This window comes from Micropterus dolomieu, linkage group LG15 (assembly GCF_021292245.1).
Source record: "Micropterus dolomieu isolate WLL.071019.BEF.003 ecotype Adirondacks linkage group LG15, ASM2129224v1, whole genome shotgun sequence".
Lineage (NCBI taxonomy): Eukaryota > Metazoa > Chordata > Actinopteri > Centrarchiformes > Centrarchidae > Micropterus > Micropterus dolomieu.
In genome coordinates this window covers 8,032,109-8,059,815 of record NC_060164.1, presented here as the reverse complement: position 1 = coordinate 8,059,815, position 27,707 = coordinate 8,032,109, and the positions used below count along the sequence as shown (strand labels likewise).

The following is a 27,707-nucleotide window of genomic DNA, read 5'->3' as shown; positions in this document are numbered from 1 at the left end:
CTTGCAAGATGAAGGACTTTTCTTTATATCAAACACAAATAGATACCTAAGAACTTAATTTGAACACGGTCTTACGCTGGAATAAGATGGGGTTATTAGGCTTATTTAGTGGTTAAATACACTGGCCTTGCACCAGACAAGTCAGGTTCCAGGGTTAGTATGCTTCTACCATGCTGAAGTGTTTTTAAACAACTTGACACTAAAACACTGTAATCTCCAGGGATGCTTTTGGTAACAGACCATGCTCTGTAAAATCCTCATGAATGGCTGCCATGCAAGTAGCCAACACAGATTATCAAATTATTAAGTGCATTGCCCAAGTGCAGCTCAACCAGACCAAATGGATCATGTGGTCACATTATCTGACCAATAATACTAGGGTAGGGATCGTATTTTTAAAAATATTTTGGGCACAAGTCTGTGATAGCCTGCTGACCTCTTCAGCAATTCAAACTGTGTGTGACAGCGCCATCTAGTGCTGCAATTATGTTATTGTGTGTGAGAGAAATTGTCATGTGGCTTATTACCATAAACAATGGGGATTGAGGTTTCCTCAGCTTGCTCCATCATTTTCTTTCACTAACTTAGTCTGCTAAAACACTGGTTCGCAACCCTTTTGACTTGTGAACCCTTAAAATGGAGCAATATCAACTTGTGACTCCTCATCACAGAAAAGGGCCTTAATGTTGATGTGAATTATAAGCAGTCCAAACTAAAAAAACATTTTTTCTTCTCAAATCCTCAGAAATTCTGGAAAGTGCAAGTACAAATAGAGAAAAATAATGGAAAATAAGGATAACTTTGTGGATAACCTCAGATTTATATTAGGACCCCATGGGGGGTCTTGACCCCCTGATATAGGAGAAAACCTTCAGCTAGGCCAGATGTCTTCAGGTACTTTTGCACACTGATTAATTCTTCTTCAGTCAAACACTTGAGTCAGATAGAGTTCAAAGCAAAATAGATTTACTAATTTCAAAACAGAGTACGATTATAGGCGACAGAGCGGTTCATGGAGCCCCATCTCTTGTGGAGGTCATTGCAAAGGTCTTGTCTGACACCATTTTTTTCTGCTGTTTAGCAACTTCCACTAACAATGAATGTTTCTGTAAAAATTGGTGTCCTATTTTCCACAGCAGATAAGCACTTGTTAAACTCTGTATTTATATCTTACTGATCAGCAGGTACAGGTCCCTAAAAAGTTCCAGGTTCACTTTGCTTCAATTAGATTTTGGTACGGCCATTTTCCCAGCAGACAGATGTCTGTAGTAGAAACAGTGGACAAAAACATTTTGCCCAGGGCAGTGGTAGATGAAGTATTCAGATCCTTTACTTAATTAAAAGTACCTCACTATTAAAGTACTTTCTTACAAGTAAAAGTATACAACTATAATCAGTAAAATATAAAGTATTAAAAGTAAAATTAAGTTAGATTATTATTACCCATGCATTAATGTAAAAGGGTTAGGGTTAGTGAAAAACGTGTAAACATCAAAAGTTACCTGTATTTGAGCCAATAATGCTTTGAGTAATAAACATAAGTTTTTGTTTAAAAAAAAATTCAGAGGTTCATCCACGAGGATTCTGTCAGTGTGAAAATGAAGTTTCATCTCGTGAACCGACAGGCGGTGCTGGCGGACGCTTTTCTTAACACGTCACGAGGGAGTCGGTAGGGGCTCCAGTCAGTGGTTAGCACTGTCTAAACATCAGTTAACACAACCGTCTCGACCTGAAGGTAGATACATTTTATTCCTCCGTTCATGTTATTGTCTGCTAGCTAACCACTTTGTAACTTTACCAGGATTGGAAATAAACGCCGCTATGTTACCGGTCGATTGTATTCAGTTCACGTTAGCTAGCTAACAGCTAAATCAGGTAAGTTAGCTTCTACTGATTAGCTTTAACCTAGCTAGCAACAGCTTCTCCTCCTGGACAGTCTGTTATCAAACAGCTGGATACAGGGACGTTGTTTACGGTACACAGTTGTTGTTAAAGTTGATGTTGTGAGACAAGCGGCCCTTGCGGTTAGTCGCTGCCCTCACTGGCGTGTGTTATTCCTGTATGATAGCTAACGTCAGCTAGCCAGTGTTTGAGGCGTTGACTGTATTGTAACGTTAGTAACGGTGTTACAGCTCAATGTCACCGCGTCTAGATTAGCTTTATCAGTCAACGACCTGTGCGTACACAATGTACATCGCCAACAGAGACATGTGCACTAGTAAACCATCGATGTTCCTGTGTGAAGAACGATAGTGTGTCTGCAAAGACACTGTGGTAGTTGTCAGTGTCACGGCTAGTCATCTGATATCAACAATGTCCTGTTCAGTGGAGCAGGAGGGTGTAGAAACTGCTTTCCACTCGGCTCAGCTCTCACAATGATGTCCCTGTTCTCAAAATTTTGATTAAAAAGTCTTAATTTATGCAGAGAGGGAAATATTTCCTTCACATTGTAACTGTTTTGAGGAGTCACGTTACCCCAGGTGGGATCTGACAGTTTACATGGCAGCTTTTACAGTATGCTCCAACACAGTGACCAAGTGGTAGATGAAACATCACATTTGCCTTAGATCTGGCCTGTGTTGCTCCTTAGAGCTATGAGGGCTTTAAATAGAAAGGTCTATGTTAAATGGTCTTCTGGGGGTTTATTTTTAAGAGCAAACAAAGGTTGGAGGTCAGTGAGTAAGTGAGTCATTGAGACAGAATAAGCACATTGGGTTTAGCATGAGGCAGGTTCACTTGTTTTTCAGAAGTTGCAGGCTTCTCCTGCAAGGCATACAGGGAGTGAGTGAATATTAACCTGCTCATTTTTACTTTTTTCAGTTAATGAGTTTTGTTATTTGGAGATGGAAACTGCCTCTAGAAGTATTGTAGAAATGCAAGCTGTCATTAAACCAAGAACTGCTGACCTTTTTTACACATGCTTTTATTTTCATCGAACTTTGCATGACCATCCATAATCATGGTAACCCAACTGTCAATAGAGCCAAATGACAGTTTCACAGCTGCTCACTGGTCAGCAGAAGGTCACTGTTGTTAAAAGATAACTGAAGCAGTTTTGTGTGTAATGATACTGATATGATAGGCTATTGCCAAACAGGGTTGCATATTTGCATATTGCATATATGATTCACTGCAAGTATTTAAAACTTTTGTAGTGCAGTGGGAAGCTACAGGGACACGAGTGAACAGAAAGACAGAGGAGGGGTAGGTGTAGGTCTAATCACATCTTAAAATACTCTCCCAGCTTAGATAATACGGGGGCTTGTGAGGCTTGTGAGCCTGTCAGCAACAGCAAAGCTGAGCAACTCTTCACCCACGAGGACAAACAGTTTCCCTTTGTGCTCTCCTCGATTGCCCCTCCCTAGTTTGCCCCTCTGCTCTCCTAAGCAGAGTGCCACTCCTCTCATTGTTGTGATCACAGGTGTCAATGGTGTTGGCTTGATGGGATCCAAGCGGACATCAAAGTGATGGTCTAAGGACTCGCAGTCACAGAGGTGCTTGCGCGTGGAATGTTGCGCTGGTCGGTGCACCTAGAAGGAGGGCCGCGGAGAGTCAACCATGCTGCTGTGGCGGTGGGGCACAAGGTGTACTCCTTTGGAGGCTACTGCTCCGGGGAGGACTACGAGACACTTCGTCAGATTGATGTGCATGTCTTCAACACAGGTAGGTGGTAAATATACTGTATATTGGTGGATCCCATTGGCCGTGGATTTTGTGGGAAATCTTGAAATGTGAATTCAGCTGTTTCTCCTGACAGTGAGTGCAGCTGAGAAATCGGTTGTTCATCTCTATGCAATTTTATGACCTCAAAAGCATTAGTAAATCAAAAAATAATACAATTCTTAGTTCTCAAGAGCCCTCCCAATGTGTCGATGAAAAGCGTTGGACAAACCCCAGTATATATATTTGTGTAAAATGGCCTGAATTCATACTTACCTACGTTTGTGTTTGTACACAAATTATTTGTATCCTAAGTAGGTGAATATGCATTCTCCTTTTATGTCCCATGTTTCATCAGTAATGAAGCAGGAACGTATTTGTATTTCAAATTATAGAGTAAGGATAAGAGAGTGTTTCAGAGTTTGTTGAACCTTCACCACTTTAACGGTAAGTGATTACAGCTGGCAGTTAAAACCCAAGCTTTCCACTGCGGTTTGTGAAATTTTCTGTTAGTTGTTTTTTTTTCGGTGCTATCTTACAAACACAGGTGTTTTCTTTAAATGTGCTGCTCTAAATTTGATAAAACCACACCCTTTTCTGCCTTCTAACCCATTTTAAATATATATATTTTTTCCTCTGTGTTGTCAGCCACCTGCTTTTAGGGTTTTACAACTTCTTAAAGTAGCTTGAGCCTATGTACTCGTGCCGTACCATGAAAAAGATCTGTGGAACCAAACCTTGATAAAGATAGCTTTAGCTGATTGAAATGGAAACGAGACCACCTCGGCTATTGTTTCAGTATTTTTGTGTTGTCACTTGTGTTGTGCTCCTTTTCTTTGATGTCTGTTTTACAGCCTGTTGTCTTTTAAATTATTTTTAAATAGACTTTTTTCCTTTACTTGCCTGTCTTGTCAGACACTTTACTTTTCACCTTCTGTTTTGAGCATTTCAAAAGTAGTAAAAAAAATTTAACTGGCTAATAAGCAGTTTGGATTTCATCCAGATGTTTCACACTACGCTACATCTTGTCATAGTAGTGTTTTGACTTTCAAATGTAAATCTATTGCTTACGTAACTCCCAGTAGTTGTATTGATTGCTATTGCGGCTTTAAATATTAAAAAAAAAATCTTGAACCATTGTGGATATAGTTACTTTGGCACTGAGCCTTTTCTTTAGTACATTGTCAGTATTTTTCTTATACTTTTTTCTGACAGAATGTTCCTGTGGTTAATTTATAAAACATACATAAACCTAAAACAGCATGTAATAAACAAGTTAATTTGGCACATAGTGGAAAATTAACTTGTTTATTACATGCTGCTGCTGAATATACCTTTCTTGACTGTTTTGTACTTCAGTGTCTTTGCGCTGGATGAAGTTGCCTCCAGTGAGGACGGGAGGACATGAACGTGCCCGTGAAGTGCCATATATGCGTTATGGCCACACAGCTGTGCTGCTAGATGATACTATCTACCTCTGGGGTGGGCGTAACGACACAGAGGGGGCTTGCAATGTGCTTTATGCCTTTGATATCAGTAAGTAGACCTGCATCTTACTCATGCTGTTAAGTGGTAGTTTCAGGCTCTGTTTCCTTTGAGATGCATTGTTTGATGTTAAAGTCGTGATAGCAAAAGGGAGAGAAAACTGTTTTTGTGACAGGCAGCTGTGACACCTGCTTATATGTGTGGTGGTTTACCATTGCATGTGACCCAGGTGTTATGTCAATATTGTTATGAGAATGAGAGGTTAGGTCCCTTGTAAGAGTGCGTAGAGTTGAAACAAACTGTTCCTGCTTCATAGACACCCACAGATGGTTCACACCCAAGATTTCGGGGACTGTTCCAGGAGCAAGGGATGGCCACTCAGCCTGCGTCCTGAGGAAGGCAATGTATATATTTGGAGGATATGAGCAGCTGGTGAGTCTTTTATCACTCTTCACTGTCGGACTTGCTCTCTGAACATTACAACAGGATTTAAGTAATCTTTTCTGCTGTTTTATAGGCTGACTGCTTCTCCAATGACATCCACAGGCTGGACACCACCTCCATGGTTTGGTCATTAATTAATGCCAGAGTGAGTATCAAAACCACCAGTTGTTAATTGTTCAGAAATAAAATGTGTTTTATTTTATTTTTGTTTTCCTATACACATAATGTTGGGCATTGAATCTTCTAGTCCAAATAACAACGGACACAAAGCACTCACTGAAAGAAACGCAAAGCTAGAATGGACTGGCTACATGCTCGGTTACATTCAAAACGTTGTTGGAAATGAACAAACCATTGGTTATTACTGGGTTTGGCAGTTCTAGTACATGAATGCTCAGTGGTCAGATTGGCTAGATACAAAGGCACTGCAATGTAATGCAGCTCCCTGGTAGATGGCCAAGTACAAAAAGCTCCACAGAGGATTATATACACTCCCCTTTACGAAATGCCATTATGCTCATGTGATAAACTCTTGTAAAGTATATTTTAAGCATAGACACCAGTCCCTAGGGAGGACTAGGGACCAGTGTAGGAGCAACTAGTTTTAGTTTCTAACTGATAACGTTTTGTAATTAAGGAGATTACATTGTGATGCTTACAGATTAATTGTGCATGTGACTGTGTAATATTTTTTTTCTGCAGGTTCTCAGACCTGCATTCCCTTTGGAAAACAAAACTACCTGCTGTGCTTTAACTCAAAACCTGTTTTCTGTAAAGTTAACTTTTTTCCCCAAGTCTGGTATTCTGCCAAGTCTTATTTTTCCTAGCTCCAGCACAGGGATTTCAAATGTTTACAATTTATTGTCACGCTTGTCATTTTTAATCTGAACAGTATTTGTATCATTTATACATCTGTTTTCTCCCACTGTTCTATTTCTATTGCAAGTTAAAGAGCCTGCTTGTCTGCACAAGATTTGTGGAAAACAATGACAACACATTCTGGAAAGGAGGGCATGTGAAAGGCTTTACCATGGTTATAAGCCAGCTAAATGCAAAGGGAGTAGAGGCTTGCCTTTGTTAGACACAGTTTCATCCAGTGGGAACCGATCACATTCCACTATTGTATATTTCTTTTTATTGATGGTTCTCTAGTTACCACAGATACTGATACCATCAGCTTTTGTGTGCCTTTGTAGTTGTTAACTTACTCCACTAGATGGCACTGTTTACCTAAAGTTGCTAGTTAAGAAGCCTCTGCCAGTGTGAAGATAAAGCTTTATACCCAAGGTAATGATGAAAGTTTGGAGACTTCGGAGAGCTTTGGACTAAGACTAGTTCACAATGTGTACTTACCTCAGTATGTAGGTTACAGCCAGCGTCCTTGCTATCTTTATGTTCTCTCTCCACTGAAACTTTATAGTGTGTAAAAGCACAGCATCATATGCTCGTCTTCTCCTCACAGGGCACTCCGGCACGCTGGAGGGATTTTCACTCAGCCACCATCATTGGGACAAAGATGTTTGTGTTTGGAGGGCGAGCAGACCGCTTTGGTCCCTTCCACTCCAACAACGAGATCTACTGCAACAAGATTAAAGTGTTCGACACAGACACCAACTGCTGGCTGAGCACTCCTTCAACACAGCCATTGCCAGAGGGACGCAGGAGTCATTCTGCCTGTAAGATACAAGCACACATCAAATCAATGATTAAGGCTAGGCAATAAAACAATAATGATAATTCTCACAATATAATTTTCCTCAATATAATAAGCGTTCAATATATTGTCAATAAATATTTGGTTTAATTTGAATCACGACCAAATTAGCCTTTAATTTTTCTATAAAAATATTTTTTTTGTTGAGGAAAAGGGACTGAAAAACGATTTACTAATCATATTTGTTGAAAAAGATTTTATCATAGTTTTGAATGTTCTACCTCAGATTTGTTAAGTGATCCACTGTTTGGCTTCAAGTGTGAAAGGTTTAACCACACAATTAACCATCTGGTTTCTTCAATTTTCACTTAGGAGCAAGAATCAGCCTTTAAACTTTTAAGAAATAATTAATTGACATATCGTGATAATTATCGATATCGAATGAAATTAAATGTTTTTATCGTGATAACATTTTTGGCCATATCGCCCAGCCCTAAATATGATGAATACGTTTGTGTTCATCACTTTAAATAGCTACATTGTGTTTTAGTTGACCAGTATGCTAAATCACTTTTATTATGAAGTATTCTCAAATAAGATACAAATTTAAGATGTAATTCATCCAGAGATGAGAATTGCGAGTCACAATAGCTCAATATGAGAATTTTGTCACTAGACAATATGGAAAGTAACAATAAGTGACAGCCTTGTTTGTTTGGGGGCAGTAGATGTGCACATTTCTGAATAAACTCTGGGTGTTTCTCATCCTTGTAACCTAGTGAGGTTAATGATCTGCCACTTGTCATTAAACTAACATAAGTTTATATTAGTCTGAAATAATGTGACATTATGATGAAGAACTTAAACTTGTGGAACCAATTTCAGAGTCATTTGCATACAACTGCAGTCATTTTCCAATGTGACCTTTCCCCGTTTTATTCTTAAGCATGATTTGTTTCTTTGTTGTTTGTGTAGTGGGAGTATGAACAGTGTTTTTTTTGCGTGCATTGTCTGATAAGACAAATCCAGCTGATTTAATTGGTTCACATGGTTCGGATTGGATAATTCTTTGTTTTCCTTTCTGTTTTTAGTTTCCTACAACGGAGAGCTGTATATATTTGGAGGATACAATGCCCGTTTGGACCGGCACTTCAATGACCTCTGGAAATTCAATCCAGGTGATTTACTGTTTGTCAGATTGGGAAAACATCTTATGTTGCTATAAAGCACTGCTGCTAGTTGTGTCATTTATTTTTGTGCATAGTCATTTTTGTTTCGACTTGCATTGAAGACTCTATAAAGGAAATGCAGCAGTGACATTGCTACCTCATGTTGACCCACTTTCCCCCTCATTTGTCTGTAGAGTCGTGTAGACAATCCTCTCCTCCCTTATTGTATCATTGTCAGTCTCGTGAGAGTGGCTGGCTGCTCCCTGTTCATTATGCCAAGTGTGAAACAGATGTCTTTTTGCCAGAAACACACAGATGCAAAACAGACAATAATTCAGTCTCTGGGGTCTTTGTCTGCTCATACAAATGCTGCCAGATTGATTCTCAAGTTAGTTTGAAGCGTTTTCCAGAAAAAAAACTTGTGCTGTTGTTCCAAACAAAGCATTGTTGTCGTAGCTGAAGCAACGCACCCAGGGTTCATAGTGTCCTATATGGTGTTAAAATAGCACCATACATAGATTACCACTATGGATGTTGTATTTCAGACACAGAATAATGATTTACTATTAAATTGTGGGTGGATGTTCCCATCCTAGAAGTTAATTTCCCACCCTAATGCATTAGTTATTAAAATAAACTGCACTGTGGCCTATTTTCTCCCTGCTCCTTCCTGGTTTTATTTTGTCCAATGTCATTGCTAGTGAAACATGTTGCGGCACCAGTGCGCTATGGTGTTCAATCATGCCCCACCAACCTTTACCCTTTCCAGTTTATAGCACACCGCTGGGTTTTTATGGATGTTCTAGGTATGGTCAATTGTGTCCAGCTGGAGAAGCTTCGACCGGGTGAACCTGAGATCTGTGGGTAACCATTTAAACCTGTGCTTTACAGTCCACTAGATGGCACCACCTAGTCCTAATTATCCAACAAAGTCTGAATGGCCTGTTGCTATAGAGATGCAATGATGCTGTTGGCTCTGAGAGTGTGAGAGTACACAGTTCATCCTTATATGGAACAAGTGAGAGCTTTCATTATCGTCACTCAAATTGCACTTCAGCAGAGCCGACGAGCGGATTTGGTTCTATTTCTGAAATGTAACGTTTTGTGTTCAAATGGCGGTTTGGTTTTGTTTTCTTGCTTCCATTGCTCCATTTCGTTGCCTTATCCTTGGGCCTTGTGTTTGTGGTTAAATATAGCAGAAAGCTGAATGAACTGCAGGCACAATAGGAAGCACTAGTATGTTTATGTAACTTTAAGTGGCTGAGAGTTTGTATAGCTGCCATGATGTAGCCCACACACATAGATCAAAATGTGTAGCTATTTAAGGCAAGGTTATAATCTGAAGTTTTACTGAGTCTTCCATCTTGAAAGAAGTTAGCCAGGTGTGTGTACCCCCTATTTTTCCCCTTCTTTTTCTATTATTATGTTTAAATATTGTTATCTCACCTTTATTCTTGTCTTATGTGTACACACTACAGAAGCGTTTTCCTGGAATAAGGTAGAGCCCAAGGGGAAAGGCCCCTGTCCGCGGAGACGGCAGTGCTGTTGTATGGTTGGAGATCGAATCATCCTCTTTGGAGGAACCAGGTGAGGCACAAAATATTACTATCTGACCATATTTTTACTATATTTACCATTGGACATTTTTCTCTACATTGTTAAAGGGACATATTTTTGTATCTAAAGGTTTTATATATATATTCTTAATTACTCGATGTACTTAAGTTCCTGTTTGATTATTCTAGTGGGGAAATGATTCTTTTTAGCTCTTTAATACTTTCTTTATTAATTAATTAGTTCTTTATAAGTATTTCTTTAAAATTCATTAATTAGTTATTTGTGATAACTATACTTGAAAACTGTTACATACGCTGTATTTCACAAGCATGACAGACAACAACAGTACTAATGTATCCAGACACTTTTTAAGGTGACACAGCATTTCCATTAGTATCGAAGCTCCAACTTTGGAATCTGCAACTACGCCTGCCAACTCTTCTAGGCTTATACCTGCTAATTAGCTTGACTGCATACTTGGCAACAACACATCTGGTCATGACACTATTTTTTGCAAGATAGATTTGCATGCATTCACACTTTTACTGCTTAGTTGAAAATTCCTGATTCTGAGAAATAATAAAGACAATATATTAAAACAATATTAAAATAAGGTGAAGTGGTCACTCTATTAAGAGAAGTTACCTGTCAGCTAAAAGAATGGCTCAATAAACCATAACCACACATTTTATTTAAAAACAATGGGCCGTGCAAAACTTCTACACACGCAAATCTAAAGTGGTATGTCTAAAACCCACTACCATATACATTCACCCACCCCTCGCGTAACCACTCTGCTACTGCTGCCACTGTTTTCACTACTGTATGACTACAACTACTTTTAGTACTGCTACTGTCTCTACTACTGTTAATACTCACTGCTGAGACTAAAATGAGATACACAAATTAAGTGGGAATTTATTTCATTTGTTTCAGTCAATTTTTTGGTAATTAGAACAGTTGATATGTAGTTTTTAGATTTCTTAAGTAGTGTACTATAACATTTTTATGGAAACAGTTTAAATTCGGTATTCAGTATATTGTATGCATTTTTTGGGTCTCTTTTTATTTAAAAGCATATTTAATATATTGATTTTGCTGTTCACCTATTATTGTATTTTTTGATGGACACAGAATTGGTTGATACTGTACTTTCTGAATTAAATCATTATTTACATAATTTAATTGACCTAAGTATTGAATTTTGAATTAACATTCTCAATAAAGTGAACTACTTAAATACACTTAAATGTAACAGAGCATGAAAACTAAACATGAAATATTGGTATAAAAGAAAAAACTGTGAAATAAGTTGGTTTGTTAGAGAAGAGAAATGTTTTTTTACAAACACCTAAATTCATATGCTATTGAATATTTTCATTGTTTGTTGTCATAATCTTTATGAAGCACAAGCTCTCAGGACAAACAGCATTCATCCATTTTTAACAGTTTGTGAAGACAAACTGCCCTTTGTTTTTGTTTTTTCAATGTGCCAAATGCAGGGTCTGGCTCCTGTAGACAGCAGTCTGTTATGATTCCCTTGTTGGCCGTAAGACAGTAGTGATTGCCGGGGGTTCGTAGCTGGTAAGGTGCCACTGGGCTTGTGACGGCCTTGTGATAGGCCAGTAGCCAGTGGAGTAATGAAGTAGCTAACAATGTTAGCATGGCCCAGAGTAGTCCAGGACCTGGGTTGCTGTTATCTACAAGACTGTGTTATCAGGCAAACCCCACTGGGATAACCTGATAGTGGGGATCGGGAGGCTGTGGATAAGGGTCCTCTCAGCCCCACTACGTCTACAAGCCCTCAAGTCCTAAAGGCCTCAGACTGCTGCTGCACCAGTGGCCACCACATCATGGGCAGCAACACATACACAAGTGTAATCTTGATTTATCCATTAAGCAGCATTAATGCCATTAGTAAAGTTGTTATTTTTTCAACTGATAATTAGGAAAAAATATAATTTAACAAAACATTTTTAGGGATATCCAGTGCAACATGTAGTTCAAAAACATTTTCTTATACATACTTCTCATACAGCACTCCAACAGATCTATTTTAAGGCTTAAATTAACTTAATTAGTAATTACAGTTGAATACAGTTCAAAGAAACAAAATCTGCTGCATGTAAACAGTAGCAGTCAAAAGTCAGTTATTCAACAGAGGAAGAAGAAAATAATTGTTTTTAAGAGATGAAGAGCTTTAGAAGATGGTTATGCGTTGTTTGGTTTCTCGCCAGGATTAGTCCAGGATGGGTTTTAAGGAGTCATGATTTCCTGTTGTGAGCAGATAGGGCTAGGGTTGGAAAGGGAGTGTCACTGGGGCCACTGGAATGATGGAGGGTGCTGGCTGAGCAGAGGAAGAAATCAAACACCACACAATATCTCCGACATCCTGTTTAAAGGGTTCAGGGTAGATTTTTTTTTTATTTTTATTTTATTTTTTTTAACTGGTACCACTTCAACTTTTCTGCCTTAAGCCTTTTACACATATTCATTAATGCACAGCAAGTATCTTTATATGGGAAGACCTTTGGTTTGTTTGTGTTATTTGCAAAGTGGAGGTTATTCTAGTCAGTTAGTCTGCCAAGATGTTGTTTCCTGTTACTGTACAAATTAGAGCATGATCCTTGCGGGCTCTAAGCAAGTTGGCCACACAGGTTCTCTTGACCAACATTGCACGTTTGTTGTTTACGTGAGCACACTTAAGCCTCTTACACACAGGAACTCCCATAAGCACGTGCACACACACATACTAAAACACACAAACAGACTCCAAGCAGCTTCTTAGCACACTTATTTGTTTGCTTTTTTTTTCTTTACTAAGAAATTTTTCTTATTAATGTTCACTGGGTTTTTTCATTTCTGTCATGATGTGCACAGATTAAAATTAGACTGAGCACGTTTTCTTTCATTATACACCTCCTAATTCAGTGTAAACAATACATTTAAAAGCAGCCATTGCTGTGTCTCCTGTGTTTATTTTTGCGTGACCTAACAACATGAGGGCAGTTAACAGGGCTAAAAAGTTATTGGTGTCTGTGTCAATGCAATTGACAAATCCTTGCACCAGCCGTCATGAATTATTTCCTGGACACCTTGCTTGTGTGTTTTGTGGGGCTCCTCATTTTGGTAGGTCTGCTGAGGAAATTGTGTTCAAATTTATGGTCCACATCTTGTTTTCCTGGGCTTGTTGTCCTTTCATATTGATCCAAAACAGAACCCTTCTGTTGATACTTTTCCCCAGTTTATGATATTTATTTTACCTGCAGGAATTTGTTCAGGAATAATTTATTACTTTAGTGAAGGACAATAAAACTATTTAGTCCAAGAGCCCTCTGCTTTCAAAGTGGTTACACTTTGGACTGGACATAACACTGAGGTGTGTTAACACTTAACACAATTGTAAAACAAACAACGGTGCGATAAAGTCTAATGAAATAGAAGAGACTGGTGTAGGGAGAACATGAGGTTATGAGTGCCACACTTAAGTATTCAATGTTGGACCATGTTTGGATTCAGATTTAATGAGTCTTGATGTTTACATTAGATTTCTCTATTTAGGTGCTGTTAAATTGGTTGCCATTTACCAGGATTTAGCGCACGACATCTTTTGTTTCATGAGTATACATTTTTAGGTCCACACTTGCACTTCTTTTAAGCTGGGCATTAATGGCTGTCGATTGAGTGCCACTTGCGTCAGTGTAAACAGGCCTGCTGAGCTGCAGAAAGGCGCGAAATTCTGCCCCATCTCTGATTTATGACCTTAGGGAGCATTCTTTCTCACGGAGTGCAATTTGATATACCCTAAGCGCCTCTGCTACTCTCATTTACTGAGACCTGCTCACTGCCCCACGAAGGACGACCCACGCATGACTAACTCCACCTGCACTGACCTTCACCTACGCACACAAGAAACGAGCAGCGCCGTTTGCTAAGCCCTGTACATTTGTAACTTTTTTTTTTCTCACCTTCCCGAGGGAATTGTACGTTGCTAAAGTTGAGTTGCACATGAAGACAGTGCCACGTAGATTATGGATCTCCTGCTGAGTTTATGTTGTCATTGTTGGCATTCTTCGCACTCTGTGTATAATTGCTTACGACAAGCCCAGGTTGGGCTAAATCGGGAAGCATTTTAAGCTTGGGAACAGGGCATCCGATGAGGGGCAGGATGTGAACAAGGACATGACAGATTGGCATGCTGGGAGCAGACAGCTTGGAATCTGTGAAGGGGAATCTAGCACTGGCCCTTGAGCTACTTGGACATGACAATGTGTATTCAGTCCATCGTTGCATTTAGGGAATATATTTTTTACCGTGGCCGCTACTCATGCCTCACCACCAACCATATTGATTACTGATTTAAATCATCTTTTTGTGTTCAGTTGCTGCTCTGTGATTGAAGGTTGCCATTTTTTGTCATTTGGTAAATGTTAAGATCGAAAGCATCCCAGTGGTGTGTAGAACTGACAATTTGTTCCTTTTTTTTTAGTCCTTCACCACCTTTATGTGGACTGCTGATAGTGACTGTTCTTCAAAGCGGTTTTAATTGCCTTTCACTGTGAGAAGCAGGGACCAGTGGCTGTCAGCGTAGGTCTAACAAGTGGCCTTATGCGATGAATGAGTCTCTTTGATGTCATCACTGTGCTTAGGCAGGCCCAGGTAAGGTCTGTGGCCCTTATGTAATCCAATGACGCAAGAAACAAAGCTGTCCTCTATATTCATACAGACACAGGATGATGGTTATTGGTAGTGAAAGTATGAATGATTGCAGTATCTCCTTGTCCAGTTTTAAACAAGCGGATGTTTCGGAAAGTAATAATTTTTTTTGAGTTATACCACTAGCTCTTTCTTTATAGCTGTTTTTTTCTTAGTGTACCACATATTAGCTAACATCCACTGGATATTAAATGCTCATAGTAAATGAAATTGAGCTTGTAGCACCGAACATCACTTTATCCCAATTTTGTAAATTAATCCATCATTTATTAACCATTCTTAACATCTGTAACAGGACAGTCTGAGGCCTGCAAACCCAGTATAGAACTGTTGGATGATATTAACTAGCCCTAGTTTCAAGAACTTCTCATGAATGCTACCTTATTTCTTTCTTTCTTTTCAGTTTAGTCACAGCTGCTGTCATTATCTAAATGTCTTTTACTGATGTGTGACCCAGTGCATTGATTTTTTGGTGTCTTATGTTAGGATTTTTAAAGCCTTAAAATATCATAATGCTAATGATTCACTTTCCCTTCAGTATTGCAGTCAAATTTGAAGGAGCCACGTTATGTCACTGCTGAGATTTCCTACTGGCTTCTGCTCATTGCAGGGGCCAGAAGTCCCATTTCATCATTCTGTCTTTTTCCGGTGTAGTGTGCCATTTGGTTGTGTTTGCATGTGTCTGGATGTATTCTCATGACTTAGTGACTCACAGCTCCTCTAGTTGAGCTGACGTCAGAGTGGTGCACACGCTTGCTTTGCTCTGCCAGCCTTAACGCATGTCGCTTGGTACATTTAGTGAAATTGGAAAGCATGCTGACGCCATTTCTAAGATTAGATGCAGAAACATTTATGCTTCAATTATTGGGCATCTTTTATTTTTTCTGTTTATTGCTGACTCATTACGCTGGTTTACTGTAGGTTGGATATGCTAAAAATAGAAGTTGATATAGTTTGTTTAAAAGTTTAAATCTTTTTTAGTTTCAATGTGAAAATAAAACAGATTTTAAGTGTCTGTTCTTCTGCCACTATGGAGTTTGCAGGTAGGGAGAATGTGTGGCTGCTATATAATCTGAGCAAGAGAGAGAATACATAGCAGGTAATCTCACCGGTAGCCAAAACATCCCAGCCCAAAACCTCTTGTTTAATCCACCAGAATCTCACCATGATATTTAATCTCTGTGGAATTTAACTGGTCATTTCAAAACAGCAAGTTGTTGAGCTTATGCAGACATTTTGTTTAGTAGATCAGGAAGGTCAAAAACCTGGTGCCTCTATCACCTACAAGGCCATTTTGCACCTTATCAATGGCTGAAAGGGCTGCTGTTATGATAGTTCAGCTGGTTAAAGTGTGGCTTGTTATCACTGTTGAACCTGACAGTTCACATGTTAGACTAAACACAACAATGGACTGAGGCAGAACTAATTCTAAAACACTTTATTTAGTTGCAAAGTATTGCATGAGAAACACCTGCTTTCTGTCTTGATTTTCATTCATTGTTGAATGTAAGTATCATCATGGCTGCACTTTCTGCACACTACAATGTCTGAAGATCGGCCCCAGTGGAGCTTGGCTCCATGGACACACGCCTATCAACACACCATAGATTTTGATCCCACACACATGTTGTCGTTTGGCCTTCAGTGTCAAAGGGTAGGCTGCAGAAGTTTCCTTTATTAATTGTCTGTGTGCATGTGTGTGTATGCCAGAGATAAAGCCTGTCAAACAGTGGAGGTGACCCCAACAGGATATGGGGCATCCCGCACGTGGCGGGACAGGACCTTGGGGCAGCACAGCAACACTGTGATTTACTTTTCAAAGACAAGCTCACGATAGTATTTCATTTGCATCTTAACCCTCTTTAACCCACTAACAGGCTGTATACATTATGGTGTCATAGGGTTGAGTGTTACACAGCAGCTCAAATAAACAGCCTGCATAGGTGATGCTTTGTGATGCAGTTGTCCACATAATTTCACATTTCTAAATAGTAGTAGTTCAGTGATTTACTACAACCAAAACACCTCTTAGTGGGTTTAGGTCCCTTCTGTAGAACAATGTCATGCTATGTAGACAAAGTAAAAAATGACTAGCAAAGCACACCCACCCTTTGTGGCTGTTCATTCACATTCAGCACCAGTCATGTTAAAACAACCCTCCTTGGCAGTGAAATAGACTTTTCGGAAACAATACAAGGCTTATGTTAATGAAACAGAATGATCCAACTAACATGAGAAGAAATACTTGTGCCAATGGAAAAGGGGCAGAATATGAAGAGAACCACTTTGCATTCAAAAGTAGCTATTTTTACGAATGGGCTCTTCTGATAGAAGACATGAACCATAGCCACACATGTACTAAGCTATGGTCTGAAGCCATTGCAAGTTAGTCAGTATTTTCTTTTGTGAGCATCTGCTGACCTTGATGCTAGTCCTCAGCTGCAGATGAAGATTGTTGCTATAGAGGAAGTAACTTATTTTTCCAAAATGAACCCGCCAGCTATAGAGGAGCTTTTGACAAGCCCTTTAGACTTCCCCCTGTATATTAACCAGCTGTGTTCAAGGTCCTGAACCACTATTTAATGTCTTCTTCCTCCCTTTTAGAGGCAGCTAGTTTGATAACCTGTTCTGATAAATGGACTACATTTATATTTGCTTGAGATTTGTAGGGCCAGTTTTTCTTTCCAATACCACCGCCAAGTCCAGCTATATTTTGTCCACAGGGGATGCAATTTGAGATGCATGCTTCACCTGCAGCTGGCATCTCCTCTGTCTAATCTTAGGCCAGGCGTCTCTCTCTGGGAGCCAGCTATAGTTTGTCCCTCTGCATGGGGCTGAGGTCTGGCCAACTACAGGTCTTAATCCACTGTCCAGCCACTGCCCAGGAGGGGGCACAGATAGCTTGGTAAGACGAGGTGAGACGGTCGAGATTAAGGCAAAAGAAATGGACGGGAATCTATCGATCTGTGATAACCAAGTCTATTGGATTTGTTTAAGCAGGTTAAGCTCCAAAAACCGTTCCAACCGATCCAGTCTGTTGGCATTGTCATTTAATAATTTTTACACAAGTCTTGTCTCAGTCCAGCCACAATCTTATATTTTTTAATTGTTATTTTCCAAATAATGTAATTTTTTTTGTCTTACATGCTTGTATCAGTCTGATCATGCAGTGCTTAATGTGTTGCCTATTCATTACATTACATTTACTCATTTAGCTGACGCTTTTATCCAAAGTGACTTAAAGGTCGCACACCCCTGGAGCAACTAGGGGTTAAGTGTCTTGCTCAGGGACACATTGGTAGATGGGTCACAGTGGGTAATTGAACCCTGGTCTCTCGCACCAAAGGCATAGTCTTATCTATTGCGCATCCCCCCCCCCCCCCCCCCCCCCCCCCCCCCCCCCCGTATTCAGAATCAGAAATATTTTATTGATCCCCAAGGGGGGAAATTCTTTAAGCAACTTTTTAACTTTAAGCACCATTATATCGTACAAGTCATTAACAAATTGCTGTTATTTTATTTGTTGTTGTACTATCACTACCTGTTCCCAGCATTTTCATGTTTTCACTCACCAGTGCTACGGAAATAATTTGATGCATGTCTGGCCAGCCCGATAAGGTGCTCTGCAGGAAGTTGTAGTGCGCGATGAGTTCCTGCGAGGTAGAGGGTTCTGACGGACCAAAGTTCAATAGGAAGTGGAGAAAGGAAAGGGATGCAGATCACATCACTCCAAGAATGAGGATATGGCCAATGAAGCCACAGAAAACATGCCTACGACAGGACGGGACTGTTAACACCAGTGTTTTTGTTTAGAAAGCAGAGGTGCAACTGAGTTTGCTCCAGTACTCATTCATTCATACCACTTAATTTGCATTGTGGCTGTTTCTGAAAGTCATTTGATAAATGTGTGGGCAATTAAATTCGTGGACACTAGAGATACTTTGGAGTGTTCCCATGTTCTGTGTTGTTCCCTCATTAGTTTTAGGAGCTCTTTCTTCTACTGTTTTGAGACCTAGGTTTGGAAGATAATGAGGTGGAGCAGGCAGTGCGTTGCTAGAAAGCACTGGCAATTGGGTGATTAGACACCCTCAGTGAGTGTTGTTTGAAATAGCACCCAGTGTTTTTTTTAGTGGGGGAGAGGCATCACTCAGACCCCATTCAGATTGGGAAGCAGTACTGTTGTAGGGGGAGGAGCACTTTCACACACAGTGATACTTTGCTGATCGAGTAACAAAGTGACCCATCAAACACCAGGATGCCACATAAAGTCGCACACTGTGACTTTCCTGCTTCCAACTACTGCCAGTGTATCAGACACCTCTTACAACCTTTTTTTCTCCCCCCTTCCTCTGACTCTATGATCCCCTTCAGCCTCTTAGTTTTTGTGGGGACCAATAAAGCATTACCATTCCCTAATGTTCTACTGAATTTCACACCTAGGCTGACATTATCCATGAGCATGCGAGAAAGCCTTGTCCCAGGGCAAGCAATCGTCATCTCTCTTGTTGCTCTTGTTAAAGCATCCTCTTATCTGCACTCTTTCACGCATCAGCATCCAAGGCCTACACCCTCTCTCCATGTGAGCTTGCACAGTAGTTGACGGCTACTGCAGTGTGCTCCTAGATAGAGATGCTACTTTTCATTACTTCTGAAATGGACACAGACTGCTGATGTTGGTGTCATTTCCACACATACGGTATCTAATGCAACCAGTAAACCACTAGAATTTTTCCTTTTCATAATGTGGCACAACCGTTTTTGTCTTTGCACAATGAACATAGGTAATGAATAATCAAAATGCATACAAGATGTGAAACCAAATTCATAAAAAAAAAATGTAATAAAGGTCATAATATTCCAAGAGCCAATAATTACAGGCTCATCGTAAAAGCTACAGGCAGTCGTTGGCCACAGATGCCTGATGATGGCCTTATGGCATCCACCAGTTTGCTTGGTGTGCTGGGCCATTTCAGACTAAAGTCCTTATAAATATTCTCTTGACAAATGCACCATAATGTCATGAAAGTCTCTGACCAGTGTTCATGTTGTTTATATATAATGTTTTTGTGATCTTTTTAGTGTTCATTATCTTGATTTCGAAATGACCCAGAATTTGGGGTGGGGTATTCTGATAAAGGCCCATGCAATGGGGGGCGTAATGACTTCCCCAGCTGGCCCCCCTGGGACGACTGCGCTCGTGCTCTGCACCTCTCCTGGCCGCTTTAAGCCACTACCATGTTTGTTTAGGGAAGATTAGCAACGTAAAACCCTTACAACATCCTGAACACGCAGCAAAGGGAGACGCGATGGAGTGGACAGCGAGAAAGGAATAGAGATTGATGGGTGGAGAGACAGTGGAGGAGAGAGTATATTGTGTTCAGCAAGAGGATGGATTGGAGCGAGGATTGAAAGTGGAAAGAGATTGAAGGAAAAAGGAAACATAATAAACAGAATTCTGGTTTCTGCTAAGTTGCTTCAACAGTACTGTAGTTGTGTCTAATTCTGTAGTTGGAAGCATGCCAGTCACTGGCCTATCCGTGCATAGCAGAAAGCATCTTGCGAAGCTTTTCTTCGGAGTCCCTAAGTTATTCTCCTTGATAGATATTTATAGACACTAAACTGCTTGGTAAATGGACCTGTTGGCTGAAACTGTCCTCTGGGTAGTGTAAAACTGTAAAGTGCAATTTTATCCACTAATCTGGACATGTCTCTTGGTGCACTGTTGTTACGTGATGATGTGCATCCAGTACATTTACAGGAACATACTTGTTGCCTTGTAGGAATAATTCTTCCTTAAAACTCCCACGGACTGAAGCCTGTTACTTTCGGCTACGTTATGATACATTATCCTTCCAAGTAGCCATCTTTCACATTTGAATTAATTGATAGAAAGAAGAAAGCTGTGATACAACTTTGCTTTCTATGGTGGTGCACCAGGTGTGTCACAGGTGTGTGTGTTTAGCTGCGGCAGGAAACAGATGTGCAGTGATATCAACGACTGCACAGGTCTGGGAGACTATCAGCATGGGCCAGCCTGCAGCGCTGTACTTCCTGTGGGCTTAAATCATGCCAGCCCATGATAAGGAGAGCAGAGACACTGTGTTAACAGCACTGCTCTTTTTGAGAATAATCTGTCTCCCCCTGATTATGAACCTTAGTGATTAAAGGAAGATGCTAAGAGTGTGGATGACCAGGTAAATAACTCAGCGCCTGTTAGTAATTAATTGTTGGGAATTCTATGAATGGCAGGAGGGGGATAACGGTAAAGATGCCTTATTTAACAGTAGAGTAGAGAATACAGCCGTGGCAGGTTAACAGACATGACATTTTAAGGAATTACTCTGAATTACTATAATTCTTTCACAGCTCTTATAAAAACTGTTTCTGTTCTCTTCACAGCCCCTGTCCAGAGCAAGGAATGGGTGATGAATTTAACCTCATGGATCATTCAGACCTGTATATCTTAGACTTCAGTAAGTATCCTTGTCATTATTTGTGTCTCTTTTGCTACCTTAAGATGGTCCCCCCTCATGCAGATTTGATATTCAGTCAGATACATTAATACCTATATACCACCACAGGTTACCAGTGTTAATAAGTATTTTCAGCCACCTTGCCTGGTTAAATAAAATGTCCGATGGTCTCCTCAATGCATTTTACAAACCTATACCTTCCTTACACCACTGCTCCATTTCTCACCTGGCCTAGTATGCCTGGCCTTGGCCCTGCTTTGTATTATCACATGGTGTACTTCCGCCTCATGGACTACCAAATATAGACATTTCCTGCCCACACCGGAGTAGCCTGTAATGCTGTCAGGTCACAGTTAGGGTTTGTGTAGGTGGGCTTACAAATGGACACAGGGACCGTATGGGACTGGCAGTACCCAGTGACATCCCCTGTGGCATACGCCTTCACACTGTTTATCGCTGAACATATGGTGGAACAGCCATGACGGTAATAGTAATTCAGAGAGCGTTTGTAATTAGGATTAGAAAGGAAGTTTATAATATGATTTGTGTACTATGATGATTAACAGTAGCATCATAATGTTGTGCACGTCCTCATATGTGAACACTGTTGTTTGTTTCAACTGTTTTTCTGGGGTGTGATATAAACGGCACATTTTTACTCCTTGGTGAGGAAATCTAACCCCCCTTTCATCTACAGATTCTTAGATCTGACCTGCCTGACTCCATTCTGAATTCCCACAGCTTAAGTGGATATTCTTAGCCTAGTGTGATTAGTGTCTATGATCAGTCTATGACTCATTTTTCACTCTTCTTTTCAGGCCCTAATTTGAAGACGTTATGCAAAATAGCTGTTATTCAGTACAGTCTGGAGCAGTCAGGACTCCCACATGATATCAGGTCAGACAAGTATCCTCTTCTCAAACATTAGCGCTATTTGGTCATAGAATTGACATAGTGTTCATGTTGTTTGTATTATGCTTGTCATTATTGCCACCACTCTGTCTCAATAATGAGGCTGTTTTTCAAAGAGACAAATTATGACTCATTATCCTTCATTTAACAAGCACTAAGTTTTGTCTGACTTTACATAAAGTCATTATGTCATCCTCCAACTAATAGCATGATGGTCTGCATATAAAAAAATCAGACGATCATGATGAGAAAGTAGTATAGTCCATGTGGTGCTTTCAGTTTGTTCATTTTCTGTGAATCCATGTACAATTTTTACTGAGAAGAATAGAGACCAAAAAAGGAAGAGGGCTTTTTCTTTCTACTTATTTGCAGAATGTAAGTTTTAATAGGGGAACACAAATAGAGATAATCCAAATGATGTACAGCTGGTACCTAGGAAGAAAATTCCCCCAAAGCTATAAAAACAATAGACCTGCTTTAAAGCCACATACACAAACAAAGGTTTGCCGTCTTTGAGTGCATTATCTTGTTTGATGAAACAAAACTGCTTGTCTTCCCTCAAGCCATTGAAGTCATTTCGAATAAATGCAAATAACTGCCTTCTTAGTTGCAAGCAGGTAGGAAATGAACATGTAGCACCTTACAGATACTGATTAATAATGCATAATTTTCCTCTCTCAGTGACAAGTTTGAAAATTGTTTTCACATATAAAGTTTGAGAGCACTGCTTTGTTTAGTTGTGACGCTGTAATCACAGGGCAGGGAAGTTATAATAACGGCGTTAAAGCTAGATTCTAAAACATGCAAAGGCAAAATACATGTTTAAAAAAAGTGTGGTTTCAGCTGTACCTGTCTGCCAACTGCCTTTCATTAGCTGCATGTCAAAGTGAAATGTTTAAACTGGTATTTTTAAATTGGCAGGTTCACATTCGTTGGCATGTATGTATTTTTCCCAGTAATGCAGAATAGTTTGCATCATTTGGAATAACATTCAGATTCATTCATCTCAGATTCTCATAAAACCTTAATGAATAGACTTTATCAAGCTGTTGTAGCTCATTAGACAAGTGCATCTCAAATGGAGGGTTTGCACTAAAGTGATTTTTTTTTTCTTTTTTTGGGGGGGGGGGAACTTGATACTAATTACTCCTCTCAGCCTGTCATTTCTCTCGCACTGCCACCTTGCACGCTCCCCACTTCAGTGTCTGCATTTGTGTTTCTAACCCTTAGAGGGATTTCAGTGGGGTCACAAGACTCTGGTTAACTCCCTTTTGCCCCTCACTGGCATCTCCAGCTCCAGTGCCAATCTCCCCTCTGAAACGCACACGCGCATGACAAAAAAACGAACAAAGCAATTGAGAGGGAGTGAGTGTGAAACCAGAGCCAGTGATAACAATCTGGAGCTCAACCTCTGACCTGTCAGCGGGTCAGCACTACACCCTGTTGTCGGTCCCTGCTCCTGGTTCTCGTGTTACAGCGAGGCCCTCCTCATCCTTGTCCACATCATAGCCCTTCAATTGGACGGGGTGGGGGGTGGCAGAGGGTGAGAGCAACGATCACACAGTTTTTTGAGTGTCATTGCAGTAGATTTTTAGCATCTTGGATATTTCAAACCATAAAGGTCTGTATGTATTCTGAAGATATCCGCTATGTCTAGTATCAGCAACATAGCCACAGTGCCATATGCAACAGCAATTTCACACCATTTGTGAGCACAGTAACATTTTTTTTGTTTGGAGTATACCAGAGCCTTTAGTCTTCCTGAAGATTGTGGGTGCTAGCCTACATTTATGCATGTTGTGCAAGGGTTCTGATGATGCAGGAACACTTCAGCCTTACATCTCTTGTTTGTTTGTGAAATGCTAATCAAATATGTGATAATACCCTAAGATCCTTGCCTGTTCTTCCTGTTGTTCACTCCAGGTGGGAACTGGCAGCCATGACCACCAACAGCAACATCAGCAGACCCATCTTCTCCTCCCATGGCTGACGCAGCTGAATGTGAAGCAGAACCAGAACTGCTTGCTCCATTTCCGGACACTAGGCTTTTATCTTTCTAATCAAATGAGCTCCGACGGACTGTTTTTGTAGAGTTTGGATCTGAATTGGATTTATTTTCCACATTCTTCAAGTGAAAACTCATTACTGACCAAAATCTCCCGCGTATCCTTGGACGCCATGAGCTTTCTCACGTCGAAGGATATTTTAACCCTTGAGAACACTGGTCATGTGAAACAGAAAATTTGTTGATACCTGTTCACCTTTTTTCCTCTTCTTTCTAGCCTCTCTAGAAATCCAATCAGCCTATGATAATCATAGACTTCTAATCTTAAGCACAGGAAGAGACAAGAACTTGAGCCAAAGGCCTTGAGAGCTAACCTCTTTGTTGAGGATGTCATCCTGATGTCACACTCAACAGATCTTCCGTAAGAGACAAATGTGAACCTTCTGTTCCAGATATAAAGAGACTGAGATGGTCGTGACTTTGTATATCTTGCAGCTCTGAATTGATCATAAAACCATGTAAAACTACCATGTACATTTGCAGCAAATTATGTTATGTGCACAGTATATGGAGTGGGCGAGGCTAATTTATTACTTTGGTGTTAAATGCAAGGAGACAGAGCATGGGGTACATACTGCTTACCTTTTCCCCACCTTCATCATAACCTGGCTAGCAGCCTCAACTGCTCTTAAGTGTCTCAAAGATGATTTGCAAGGCGACTGAAGCAAGCCATCTGTCCGCCTTGTAAAATAATCAAGTCCATCTACCTCCCTCAATAGCATGTATCAGTGAGTCTTTAATATGACTTCCCATACATTAGACATCTACCCCCCCAAAAAGAGCCCTTTTGTTTGTGGTTTGTCTGTTGTGTTCTTCCAAGAAATGTCGCCGTGTCACTGAAGAGTGCGACTCAGCTGCCACGCCACCCTTACTTTGTAGTTTGTTTTTCAGTGCCAAATTTAGAAGGGAAACATGATGCAGATATATACTGTGTATGTATGTAAGCACGTGTTCCCTCCTACACATAATCCTAGCCCTGCTGCTTGCCTGTTTTTGTGGGGGAGACCATCGCTAATATGCATAATGTAGTTGCGCCTCTTATAGACAATCCTACAGCGTTCAGACTCTCCCCGTGACCTGCTTATTCACAGCACGGAGAAAAACCAGGAAAAGAGTGGACGTGTGTTTTTGTGTCACTACAAGCAAAGCTCCACCTGAGCAGATATTATAAATGCATAAGGGCTGTCATTGGATAACATACTCGCCACACAGCAAAACTATTTGGAATAGCTTATACTGGGGATGTTTATTCAGGTTGTGTGTTTTTTATTTTATTAATACTAATTACACCTTTTAGAACAAAACTTTAAAAACACAAATGGTGGTCGTCTTTTTTTAACCTTTTATCTCTTTGGTTAAAAGATAAGATTGGGGTTATTGTATATTTCTGATTTTGTCAACAAATGCCATAAAAAGACCAAAATCTACAGTGTATTAATCCTTCTGTCAACACTTTCCTACCGTGTCCTTGGCTCTCAGCCGCAAGCCCATTGGTTCCTGTTGAACGGTACCAACATAATGTTCAGTCATGCCGACAGCTGGGCGCTGTCGTTTTTAACAATTGTTACTCTAACAGGAGTAAGTTAAGTATTTGTCTGGGACTTTTTTTTCTCAAATTGAAGTGGTCATCTTTAGGACGAAACAGGTCAACCAGTGCAACTCTGTGGCTGACTTAAGTGTTATAAATAGTTTTGGAAAACAATAAAAGTCTACGGAGTGAGATACATCTAGCTTTGGATACTCAGACAATACTTTCAGTTATCAGTTAATTGTTGATTTTGGTGTTTTTATGGGATTTGTTGACAATAAGAAAAATACAGAATGTCAGTCGACTTATCCTTTGAATCTTATAAATAAAAATTAGTAATAGGGTACGACATTGAAATGAATGACTTGATGGATATACAGCTAAAGAGTTTTATTTATACTGCCTACTTTTGATGTGAATAGGCACAATGTTACCACACACATCAATGCTTTTCAGTCCTGGTCATCAGGACCAAGTCTGCTGCTGTTTTCTGTCCTGCCAGATAGTTGATTCTGTATCAGTCAGTCCCTGATCAGCTTGTTCAAATTAAACCCTGCAGGGCTCAGGGTCCCAAACATCAGGATTGGATAACACTGACCTACATCATAAATGTTTACAAATCTGTGTGTTTCATGTAAAGCAGTGTAAATCAATTGTAAATGCAGGTTGAAGTCACCAGATAACTGCACTAAAGCCAATCGTGGCATGTCAGGCCTTACAGAGAGGAGACGTATTGAAGCTGCTTTTTGCCTAAGTAGACTTCCAGAGTTTAAAATGTTTGCCTGCCCAAAATAAGTGTGAAATAATTGTTTTTTTTTTACAGACCGGTGGTGCCAATGTGACACAGTCTTGTGCCCTCTACACTGCACATGGACATATGACACACTAGATATTCCTCAGTACCCCACTTACTTGGACTATATAACAGCTAATGCAGTGAAACCACAGGGAAGCTAATTATGTGTTCAAGAAAAAAAATACTATGCTGAACAAATCAAACTGTTTATGTGACACCAAATGGCCATCAGCAAAACTGATTTTTTTATTTTTTGAAATATTTGTTTATTTCTTTTTTCTAATGTGTGGTGTGGAAGTCATTTTTTTCAGCATTTGGGGTCCTTTTCATGTTGCGTGAGAAGATTATGGGTGATGGTATTTTAAGTCAAGAACTTTTCAGGAATATGACATGAAGTAAATATTAAGTAAATGACAATGTAGATAGATACTATGGTCAGAAATAAAATACCTGCGCAATAAAGTTCCTCAATGATGGTCACTCGGTTACCTCCATGAAGGCAGTGCTAATTGCTAATGACAAGTGTTAGTGATTTTGCCTGAATATATTGGCATTGCATTTTTAATGGCCGTGATGTAAAACCACAATTTGTAAGGCTCCTCTATTATTTATTGTCGTTTTACTTTGTGAAGAGGCTTTAGTAAATTTTTGATCAAACTTCACAGTGTGACTTGCTTTTCCAAAATAGCATTTGCCAACCTAGAAAAAACTGCTTCAGTCAAGAAAATAATAATAATAATAATAATAATAATAATCTTTATTTGTAGAGCACTTTTCAAAAACAAGTTACAAAGTGCTTTAACAAGTGTAAAGATAATAATACCCAAGAGACAATAATACAAAAACAATACAAGATAAAACATTGAAAAGACTAAAATACACGTAAAAAGTGCATCATTGGATTATAGCGCGCACACATGATAAAGTTGTTCAGTGTGAGCAGTAATTATTTGCCAAAAAGAAGTATGTGACCAGACTGATTCATGCCAAGAAATCTTTTCTAACTAGGTCTTACAGTAAATGGCTGAATCATTCATTAACAACAAACAATGCTTGGAAAAAAACTGATCAAAGTATGGAGTGTATTTGGAATCATTTTACAGCTGTGCAGGCCTACACTCACTGTTTTTGTTTAATTTTATATTTTACACATTTTTCAGAGGGGACTCTGTATCTGTCGAGGCTGGTCAGGACTTCCTGTGCAATATGCTTTATCACTGTATACATAATAAATCTGAGACAATTTGA

At 39.8% G+C, this 27,707-nt stretch overlaps 1 protein-coding gene across 1 annotated transcript; it reads left to right on the top strand.

Annotated features, from left to right (window-relative positions):
* The first annotated feature begins 1,604 nt into the window (after positions 1 to 1,604).
* On the top strand, positions 1,605 to 27,707 carry klhdc3 (kelch domain containing 3). Its single transcript, XM_046070900.1, has 11 exons — positions 1,605 to 1,735; positions 3,422 to 3,663; positions 5,020 to 5,196; positions 5,462 to 5,577; positions 5,663 to 5,734; positions 7,052 to 7,265; positions 8,335 to 8,421; positions 9,891 to 9,999; positions 21,085 to 21,158; positions 21,977 to 22,055; positions 23,994 to 27,707. The coding sequence occupies exons 2-11, from the start codon at positions 3,510 to 3,512 to the stop codon at positions 24,058 to 24,060; spliced, it is 1,149 nt and encodes a 382-aa protein (XP_045926856.1). The 5' UTR covers positions 1,605 to 1,735; positions 3,422 to 3,509; the 3' UTR covers positions 24,061 to 27,707.

Excerpts from the sequence above, each read along its gene's own strand:
- klhdc3 (XM_046070900.1), top strand. The coding sequence starts at position 3,510 with ATGTTGCGCTGGTCGGTGCACCTAGAAGGAGGGCCGCGGAGAGTCAAC. Across the intron at positions 3,664-5,019 it reads TGTGCATGTCTTCAACACAG|TGTCTTTGCGCTGGATGAAG; the intron begins GTAGGTGGTAAA and ends TTTGTACTTCAG. Across the intron at positions 5,197-5,461 it reads GCTTTATGCCTTTGATATCA|ACACCCACAGATGGTTCACA; the intron begins GTAAGTAGACCT and ends CCTGCTTCATAG.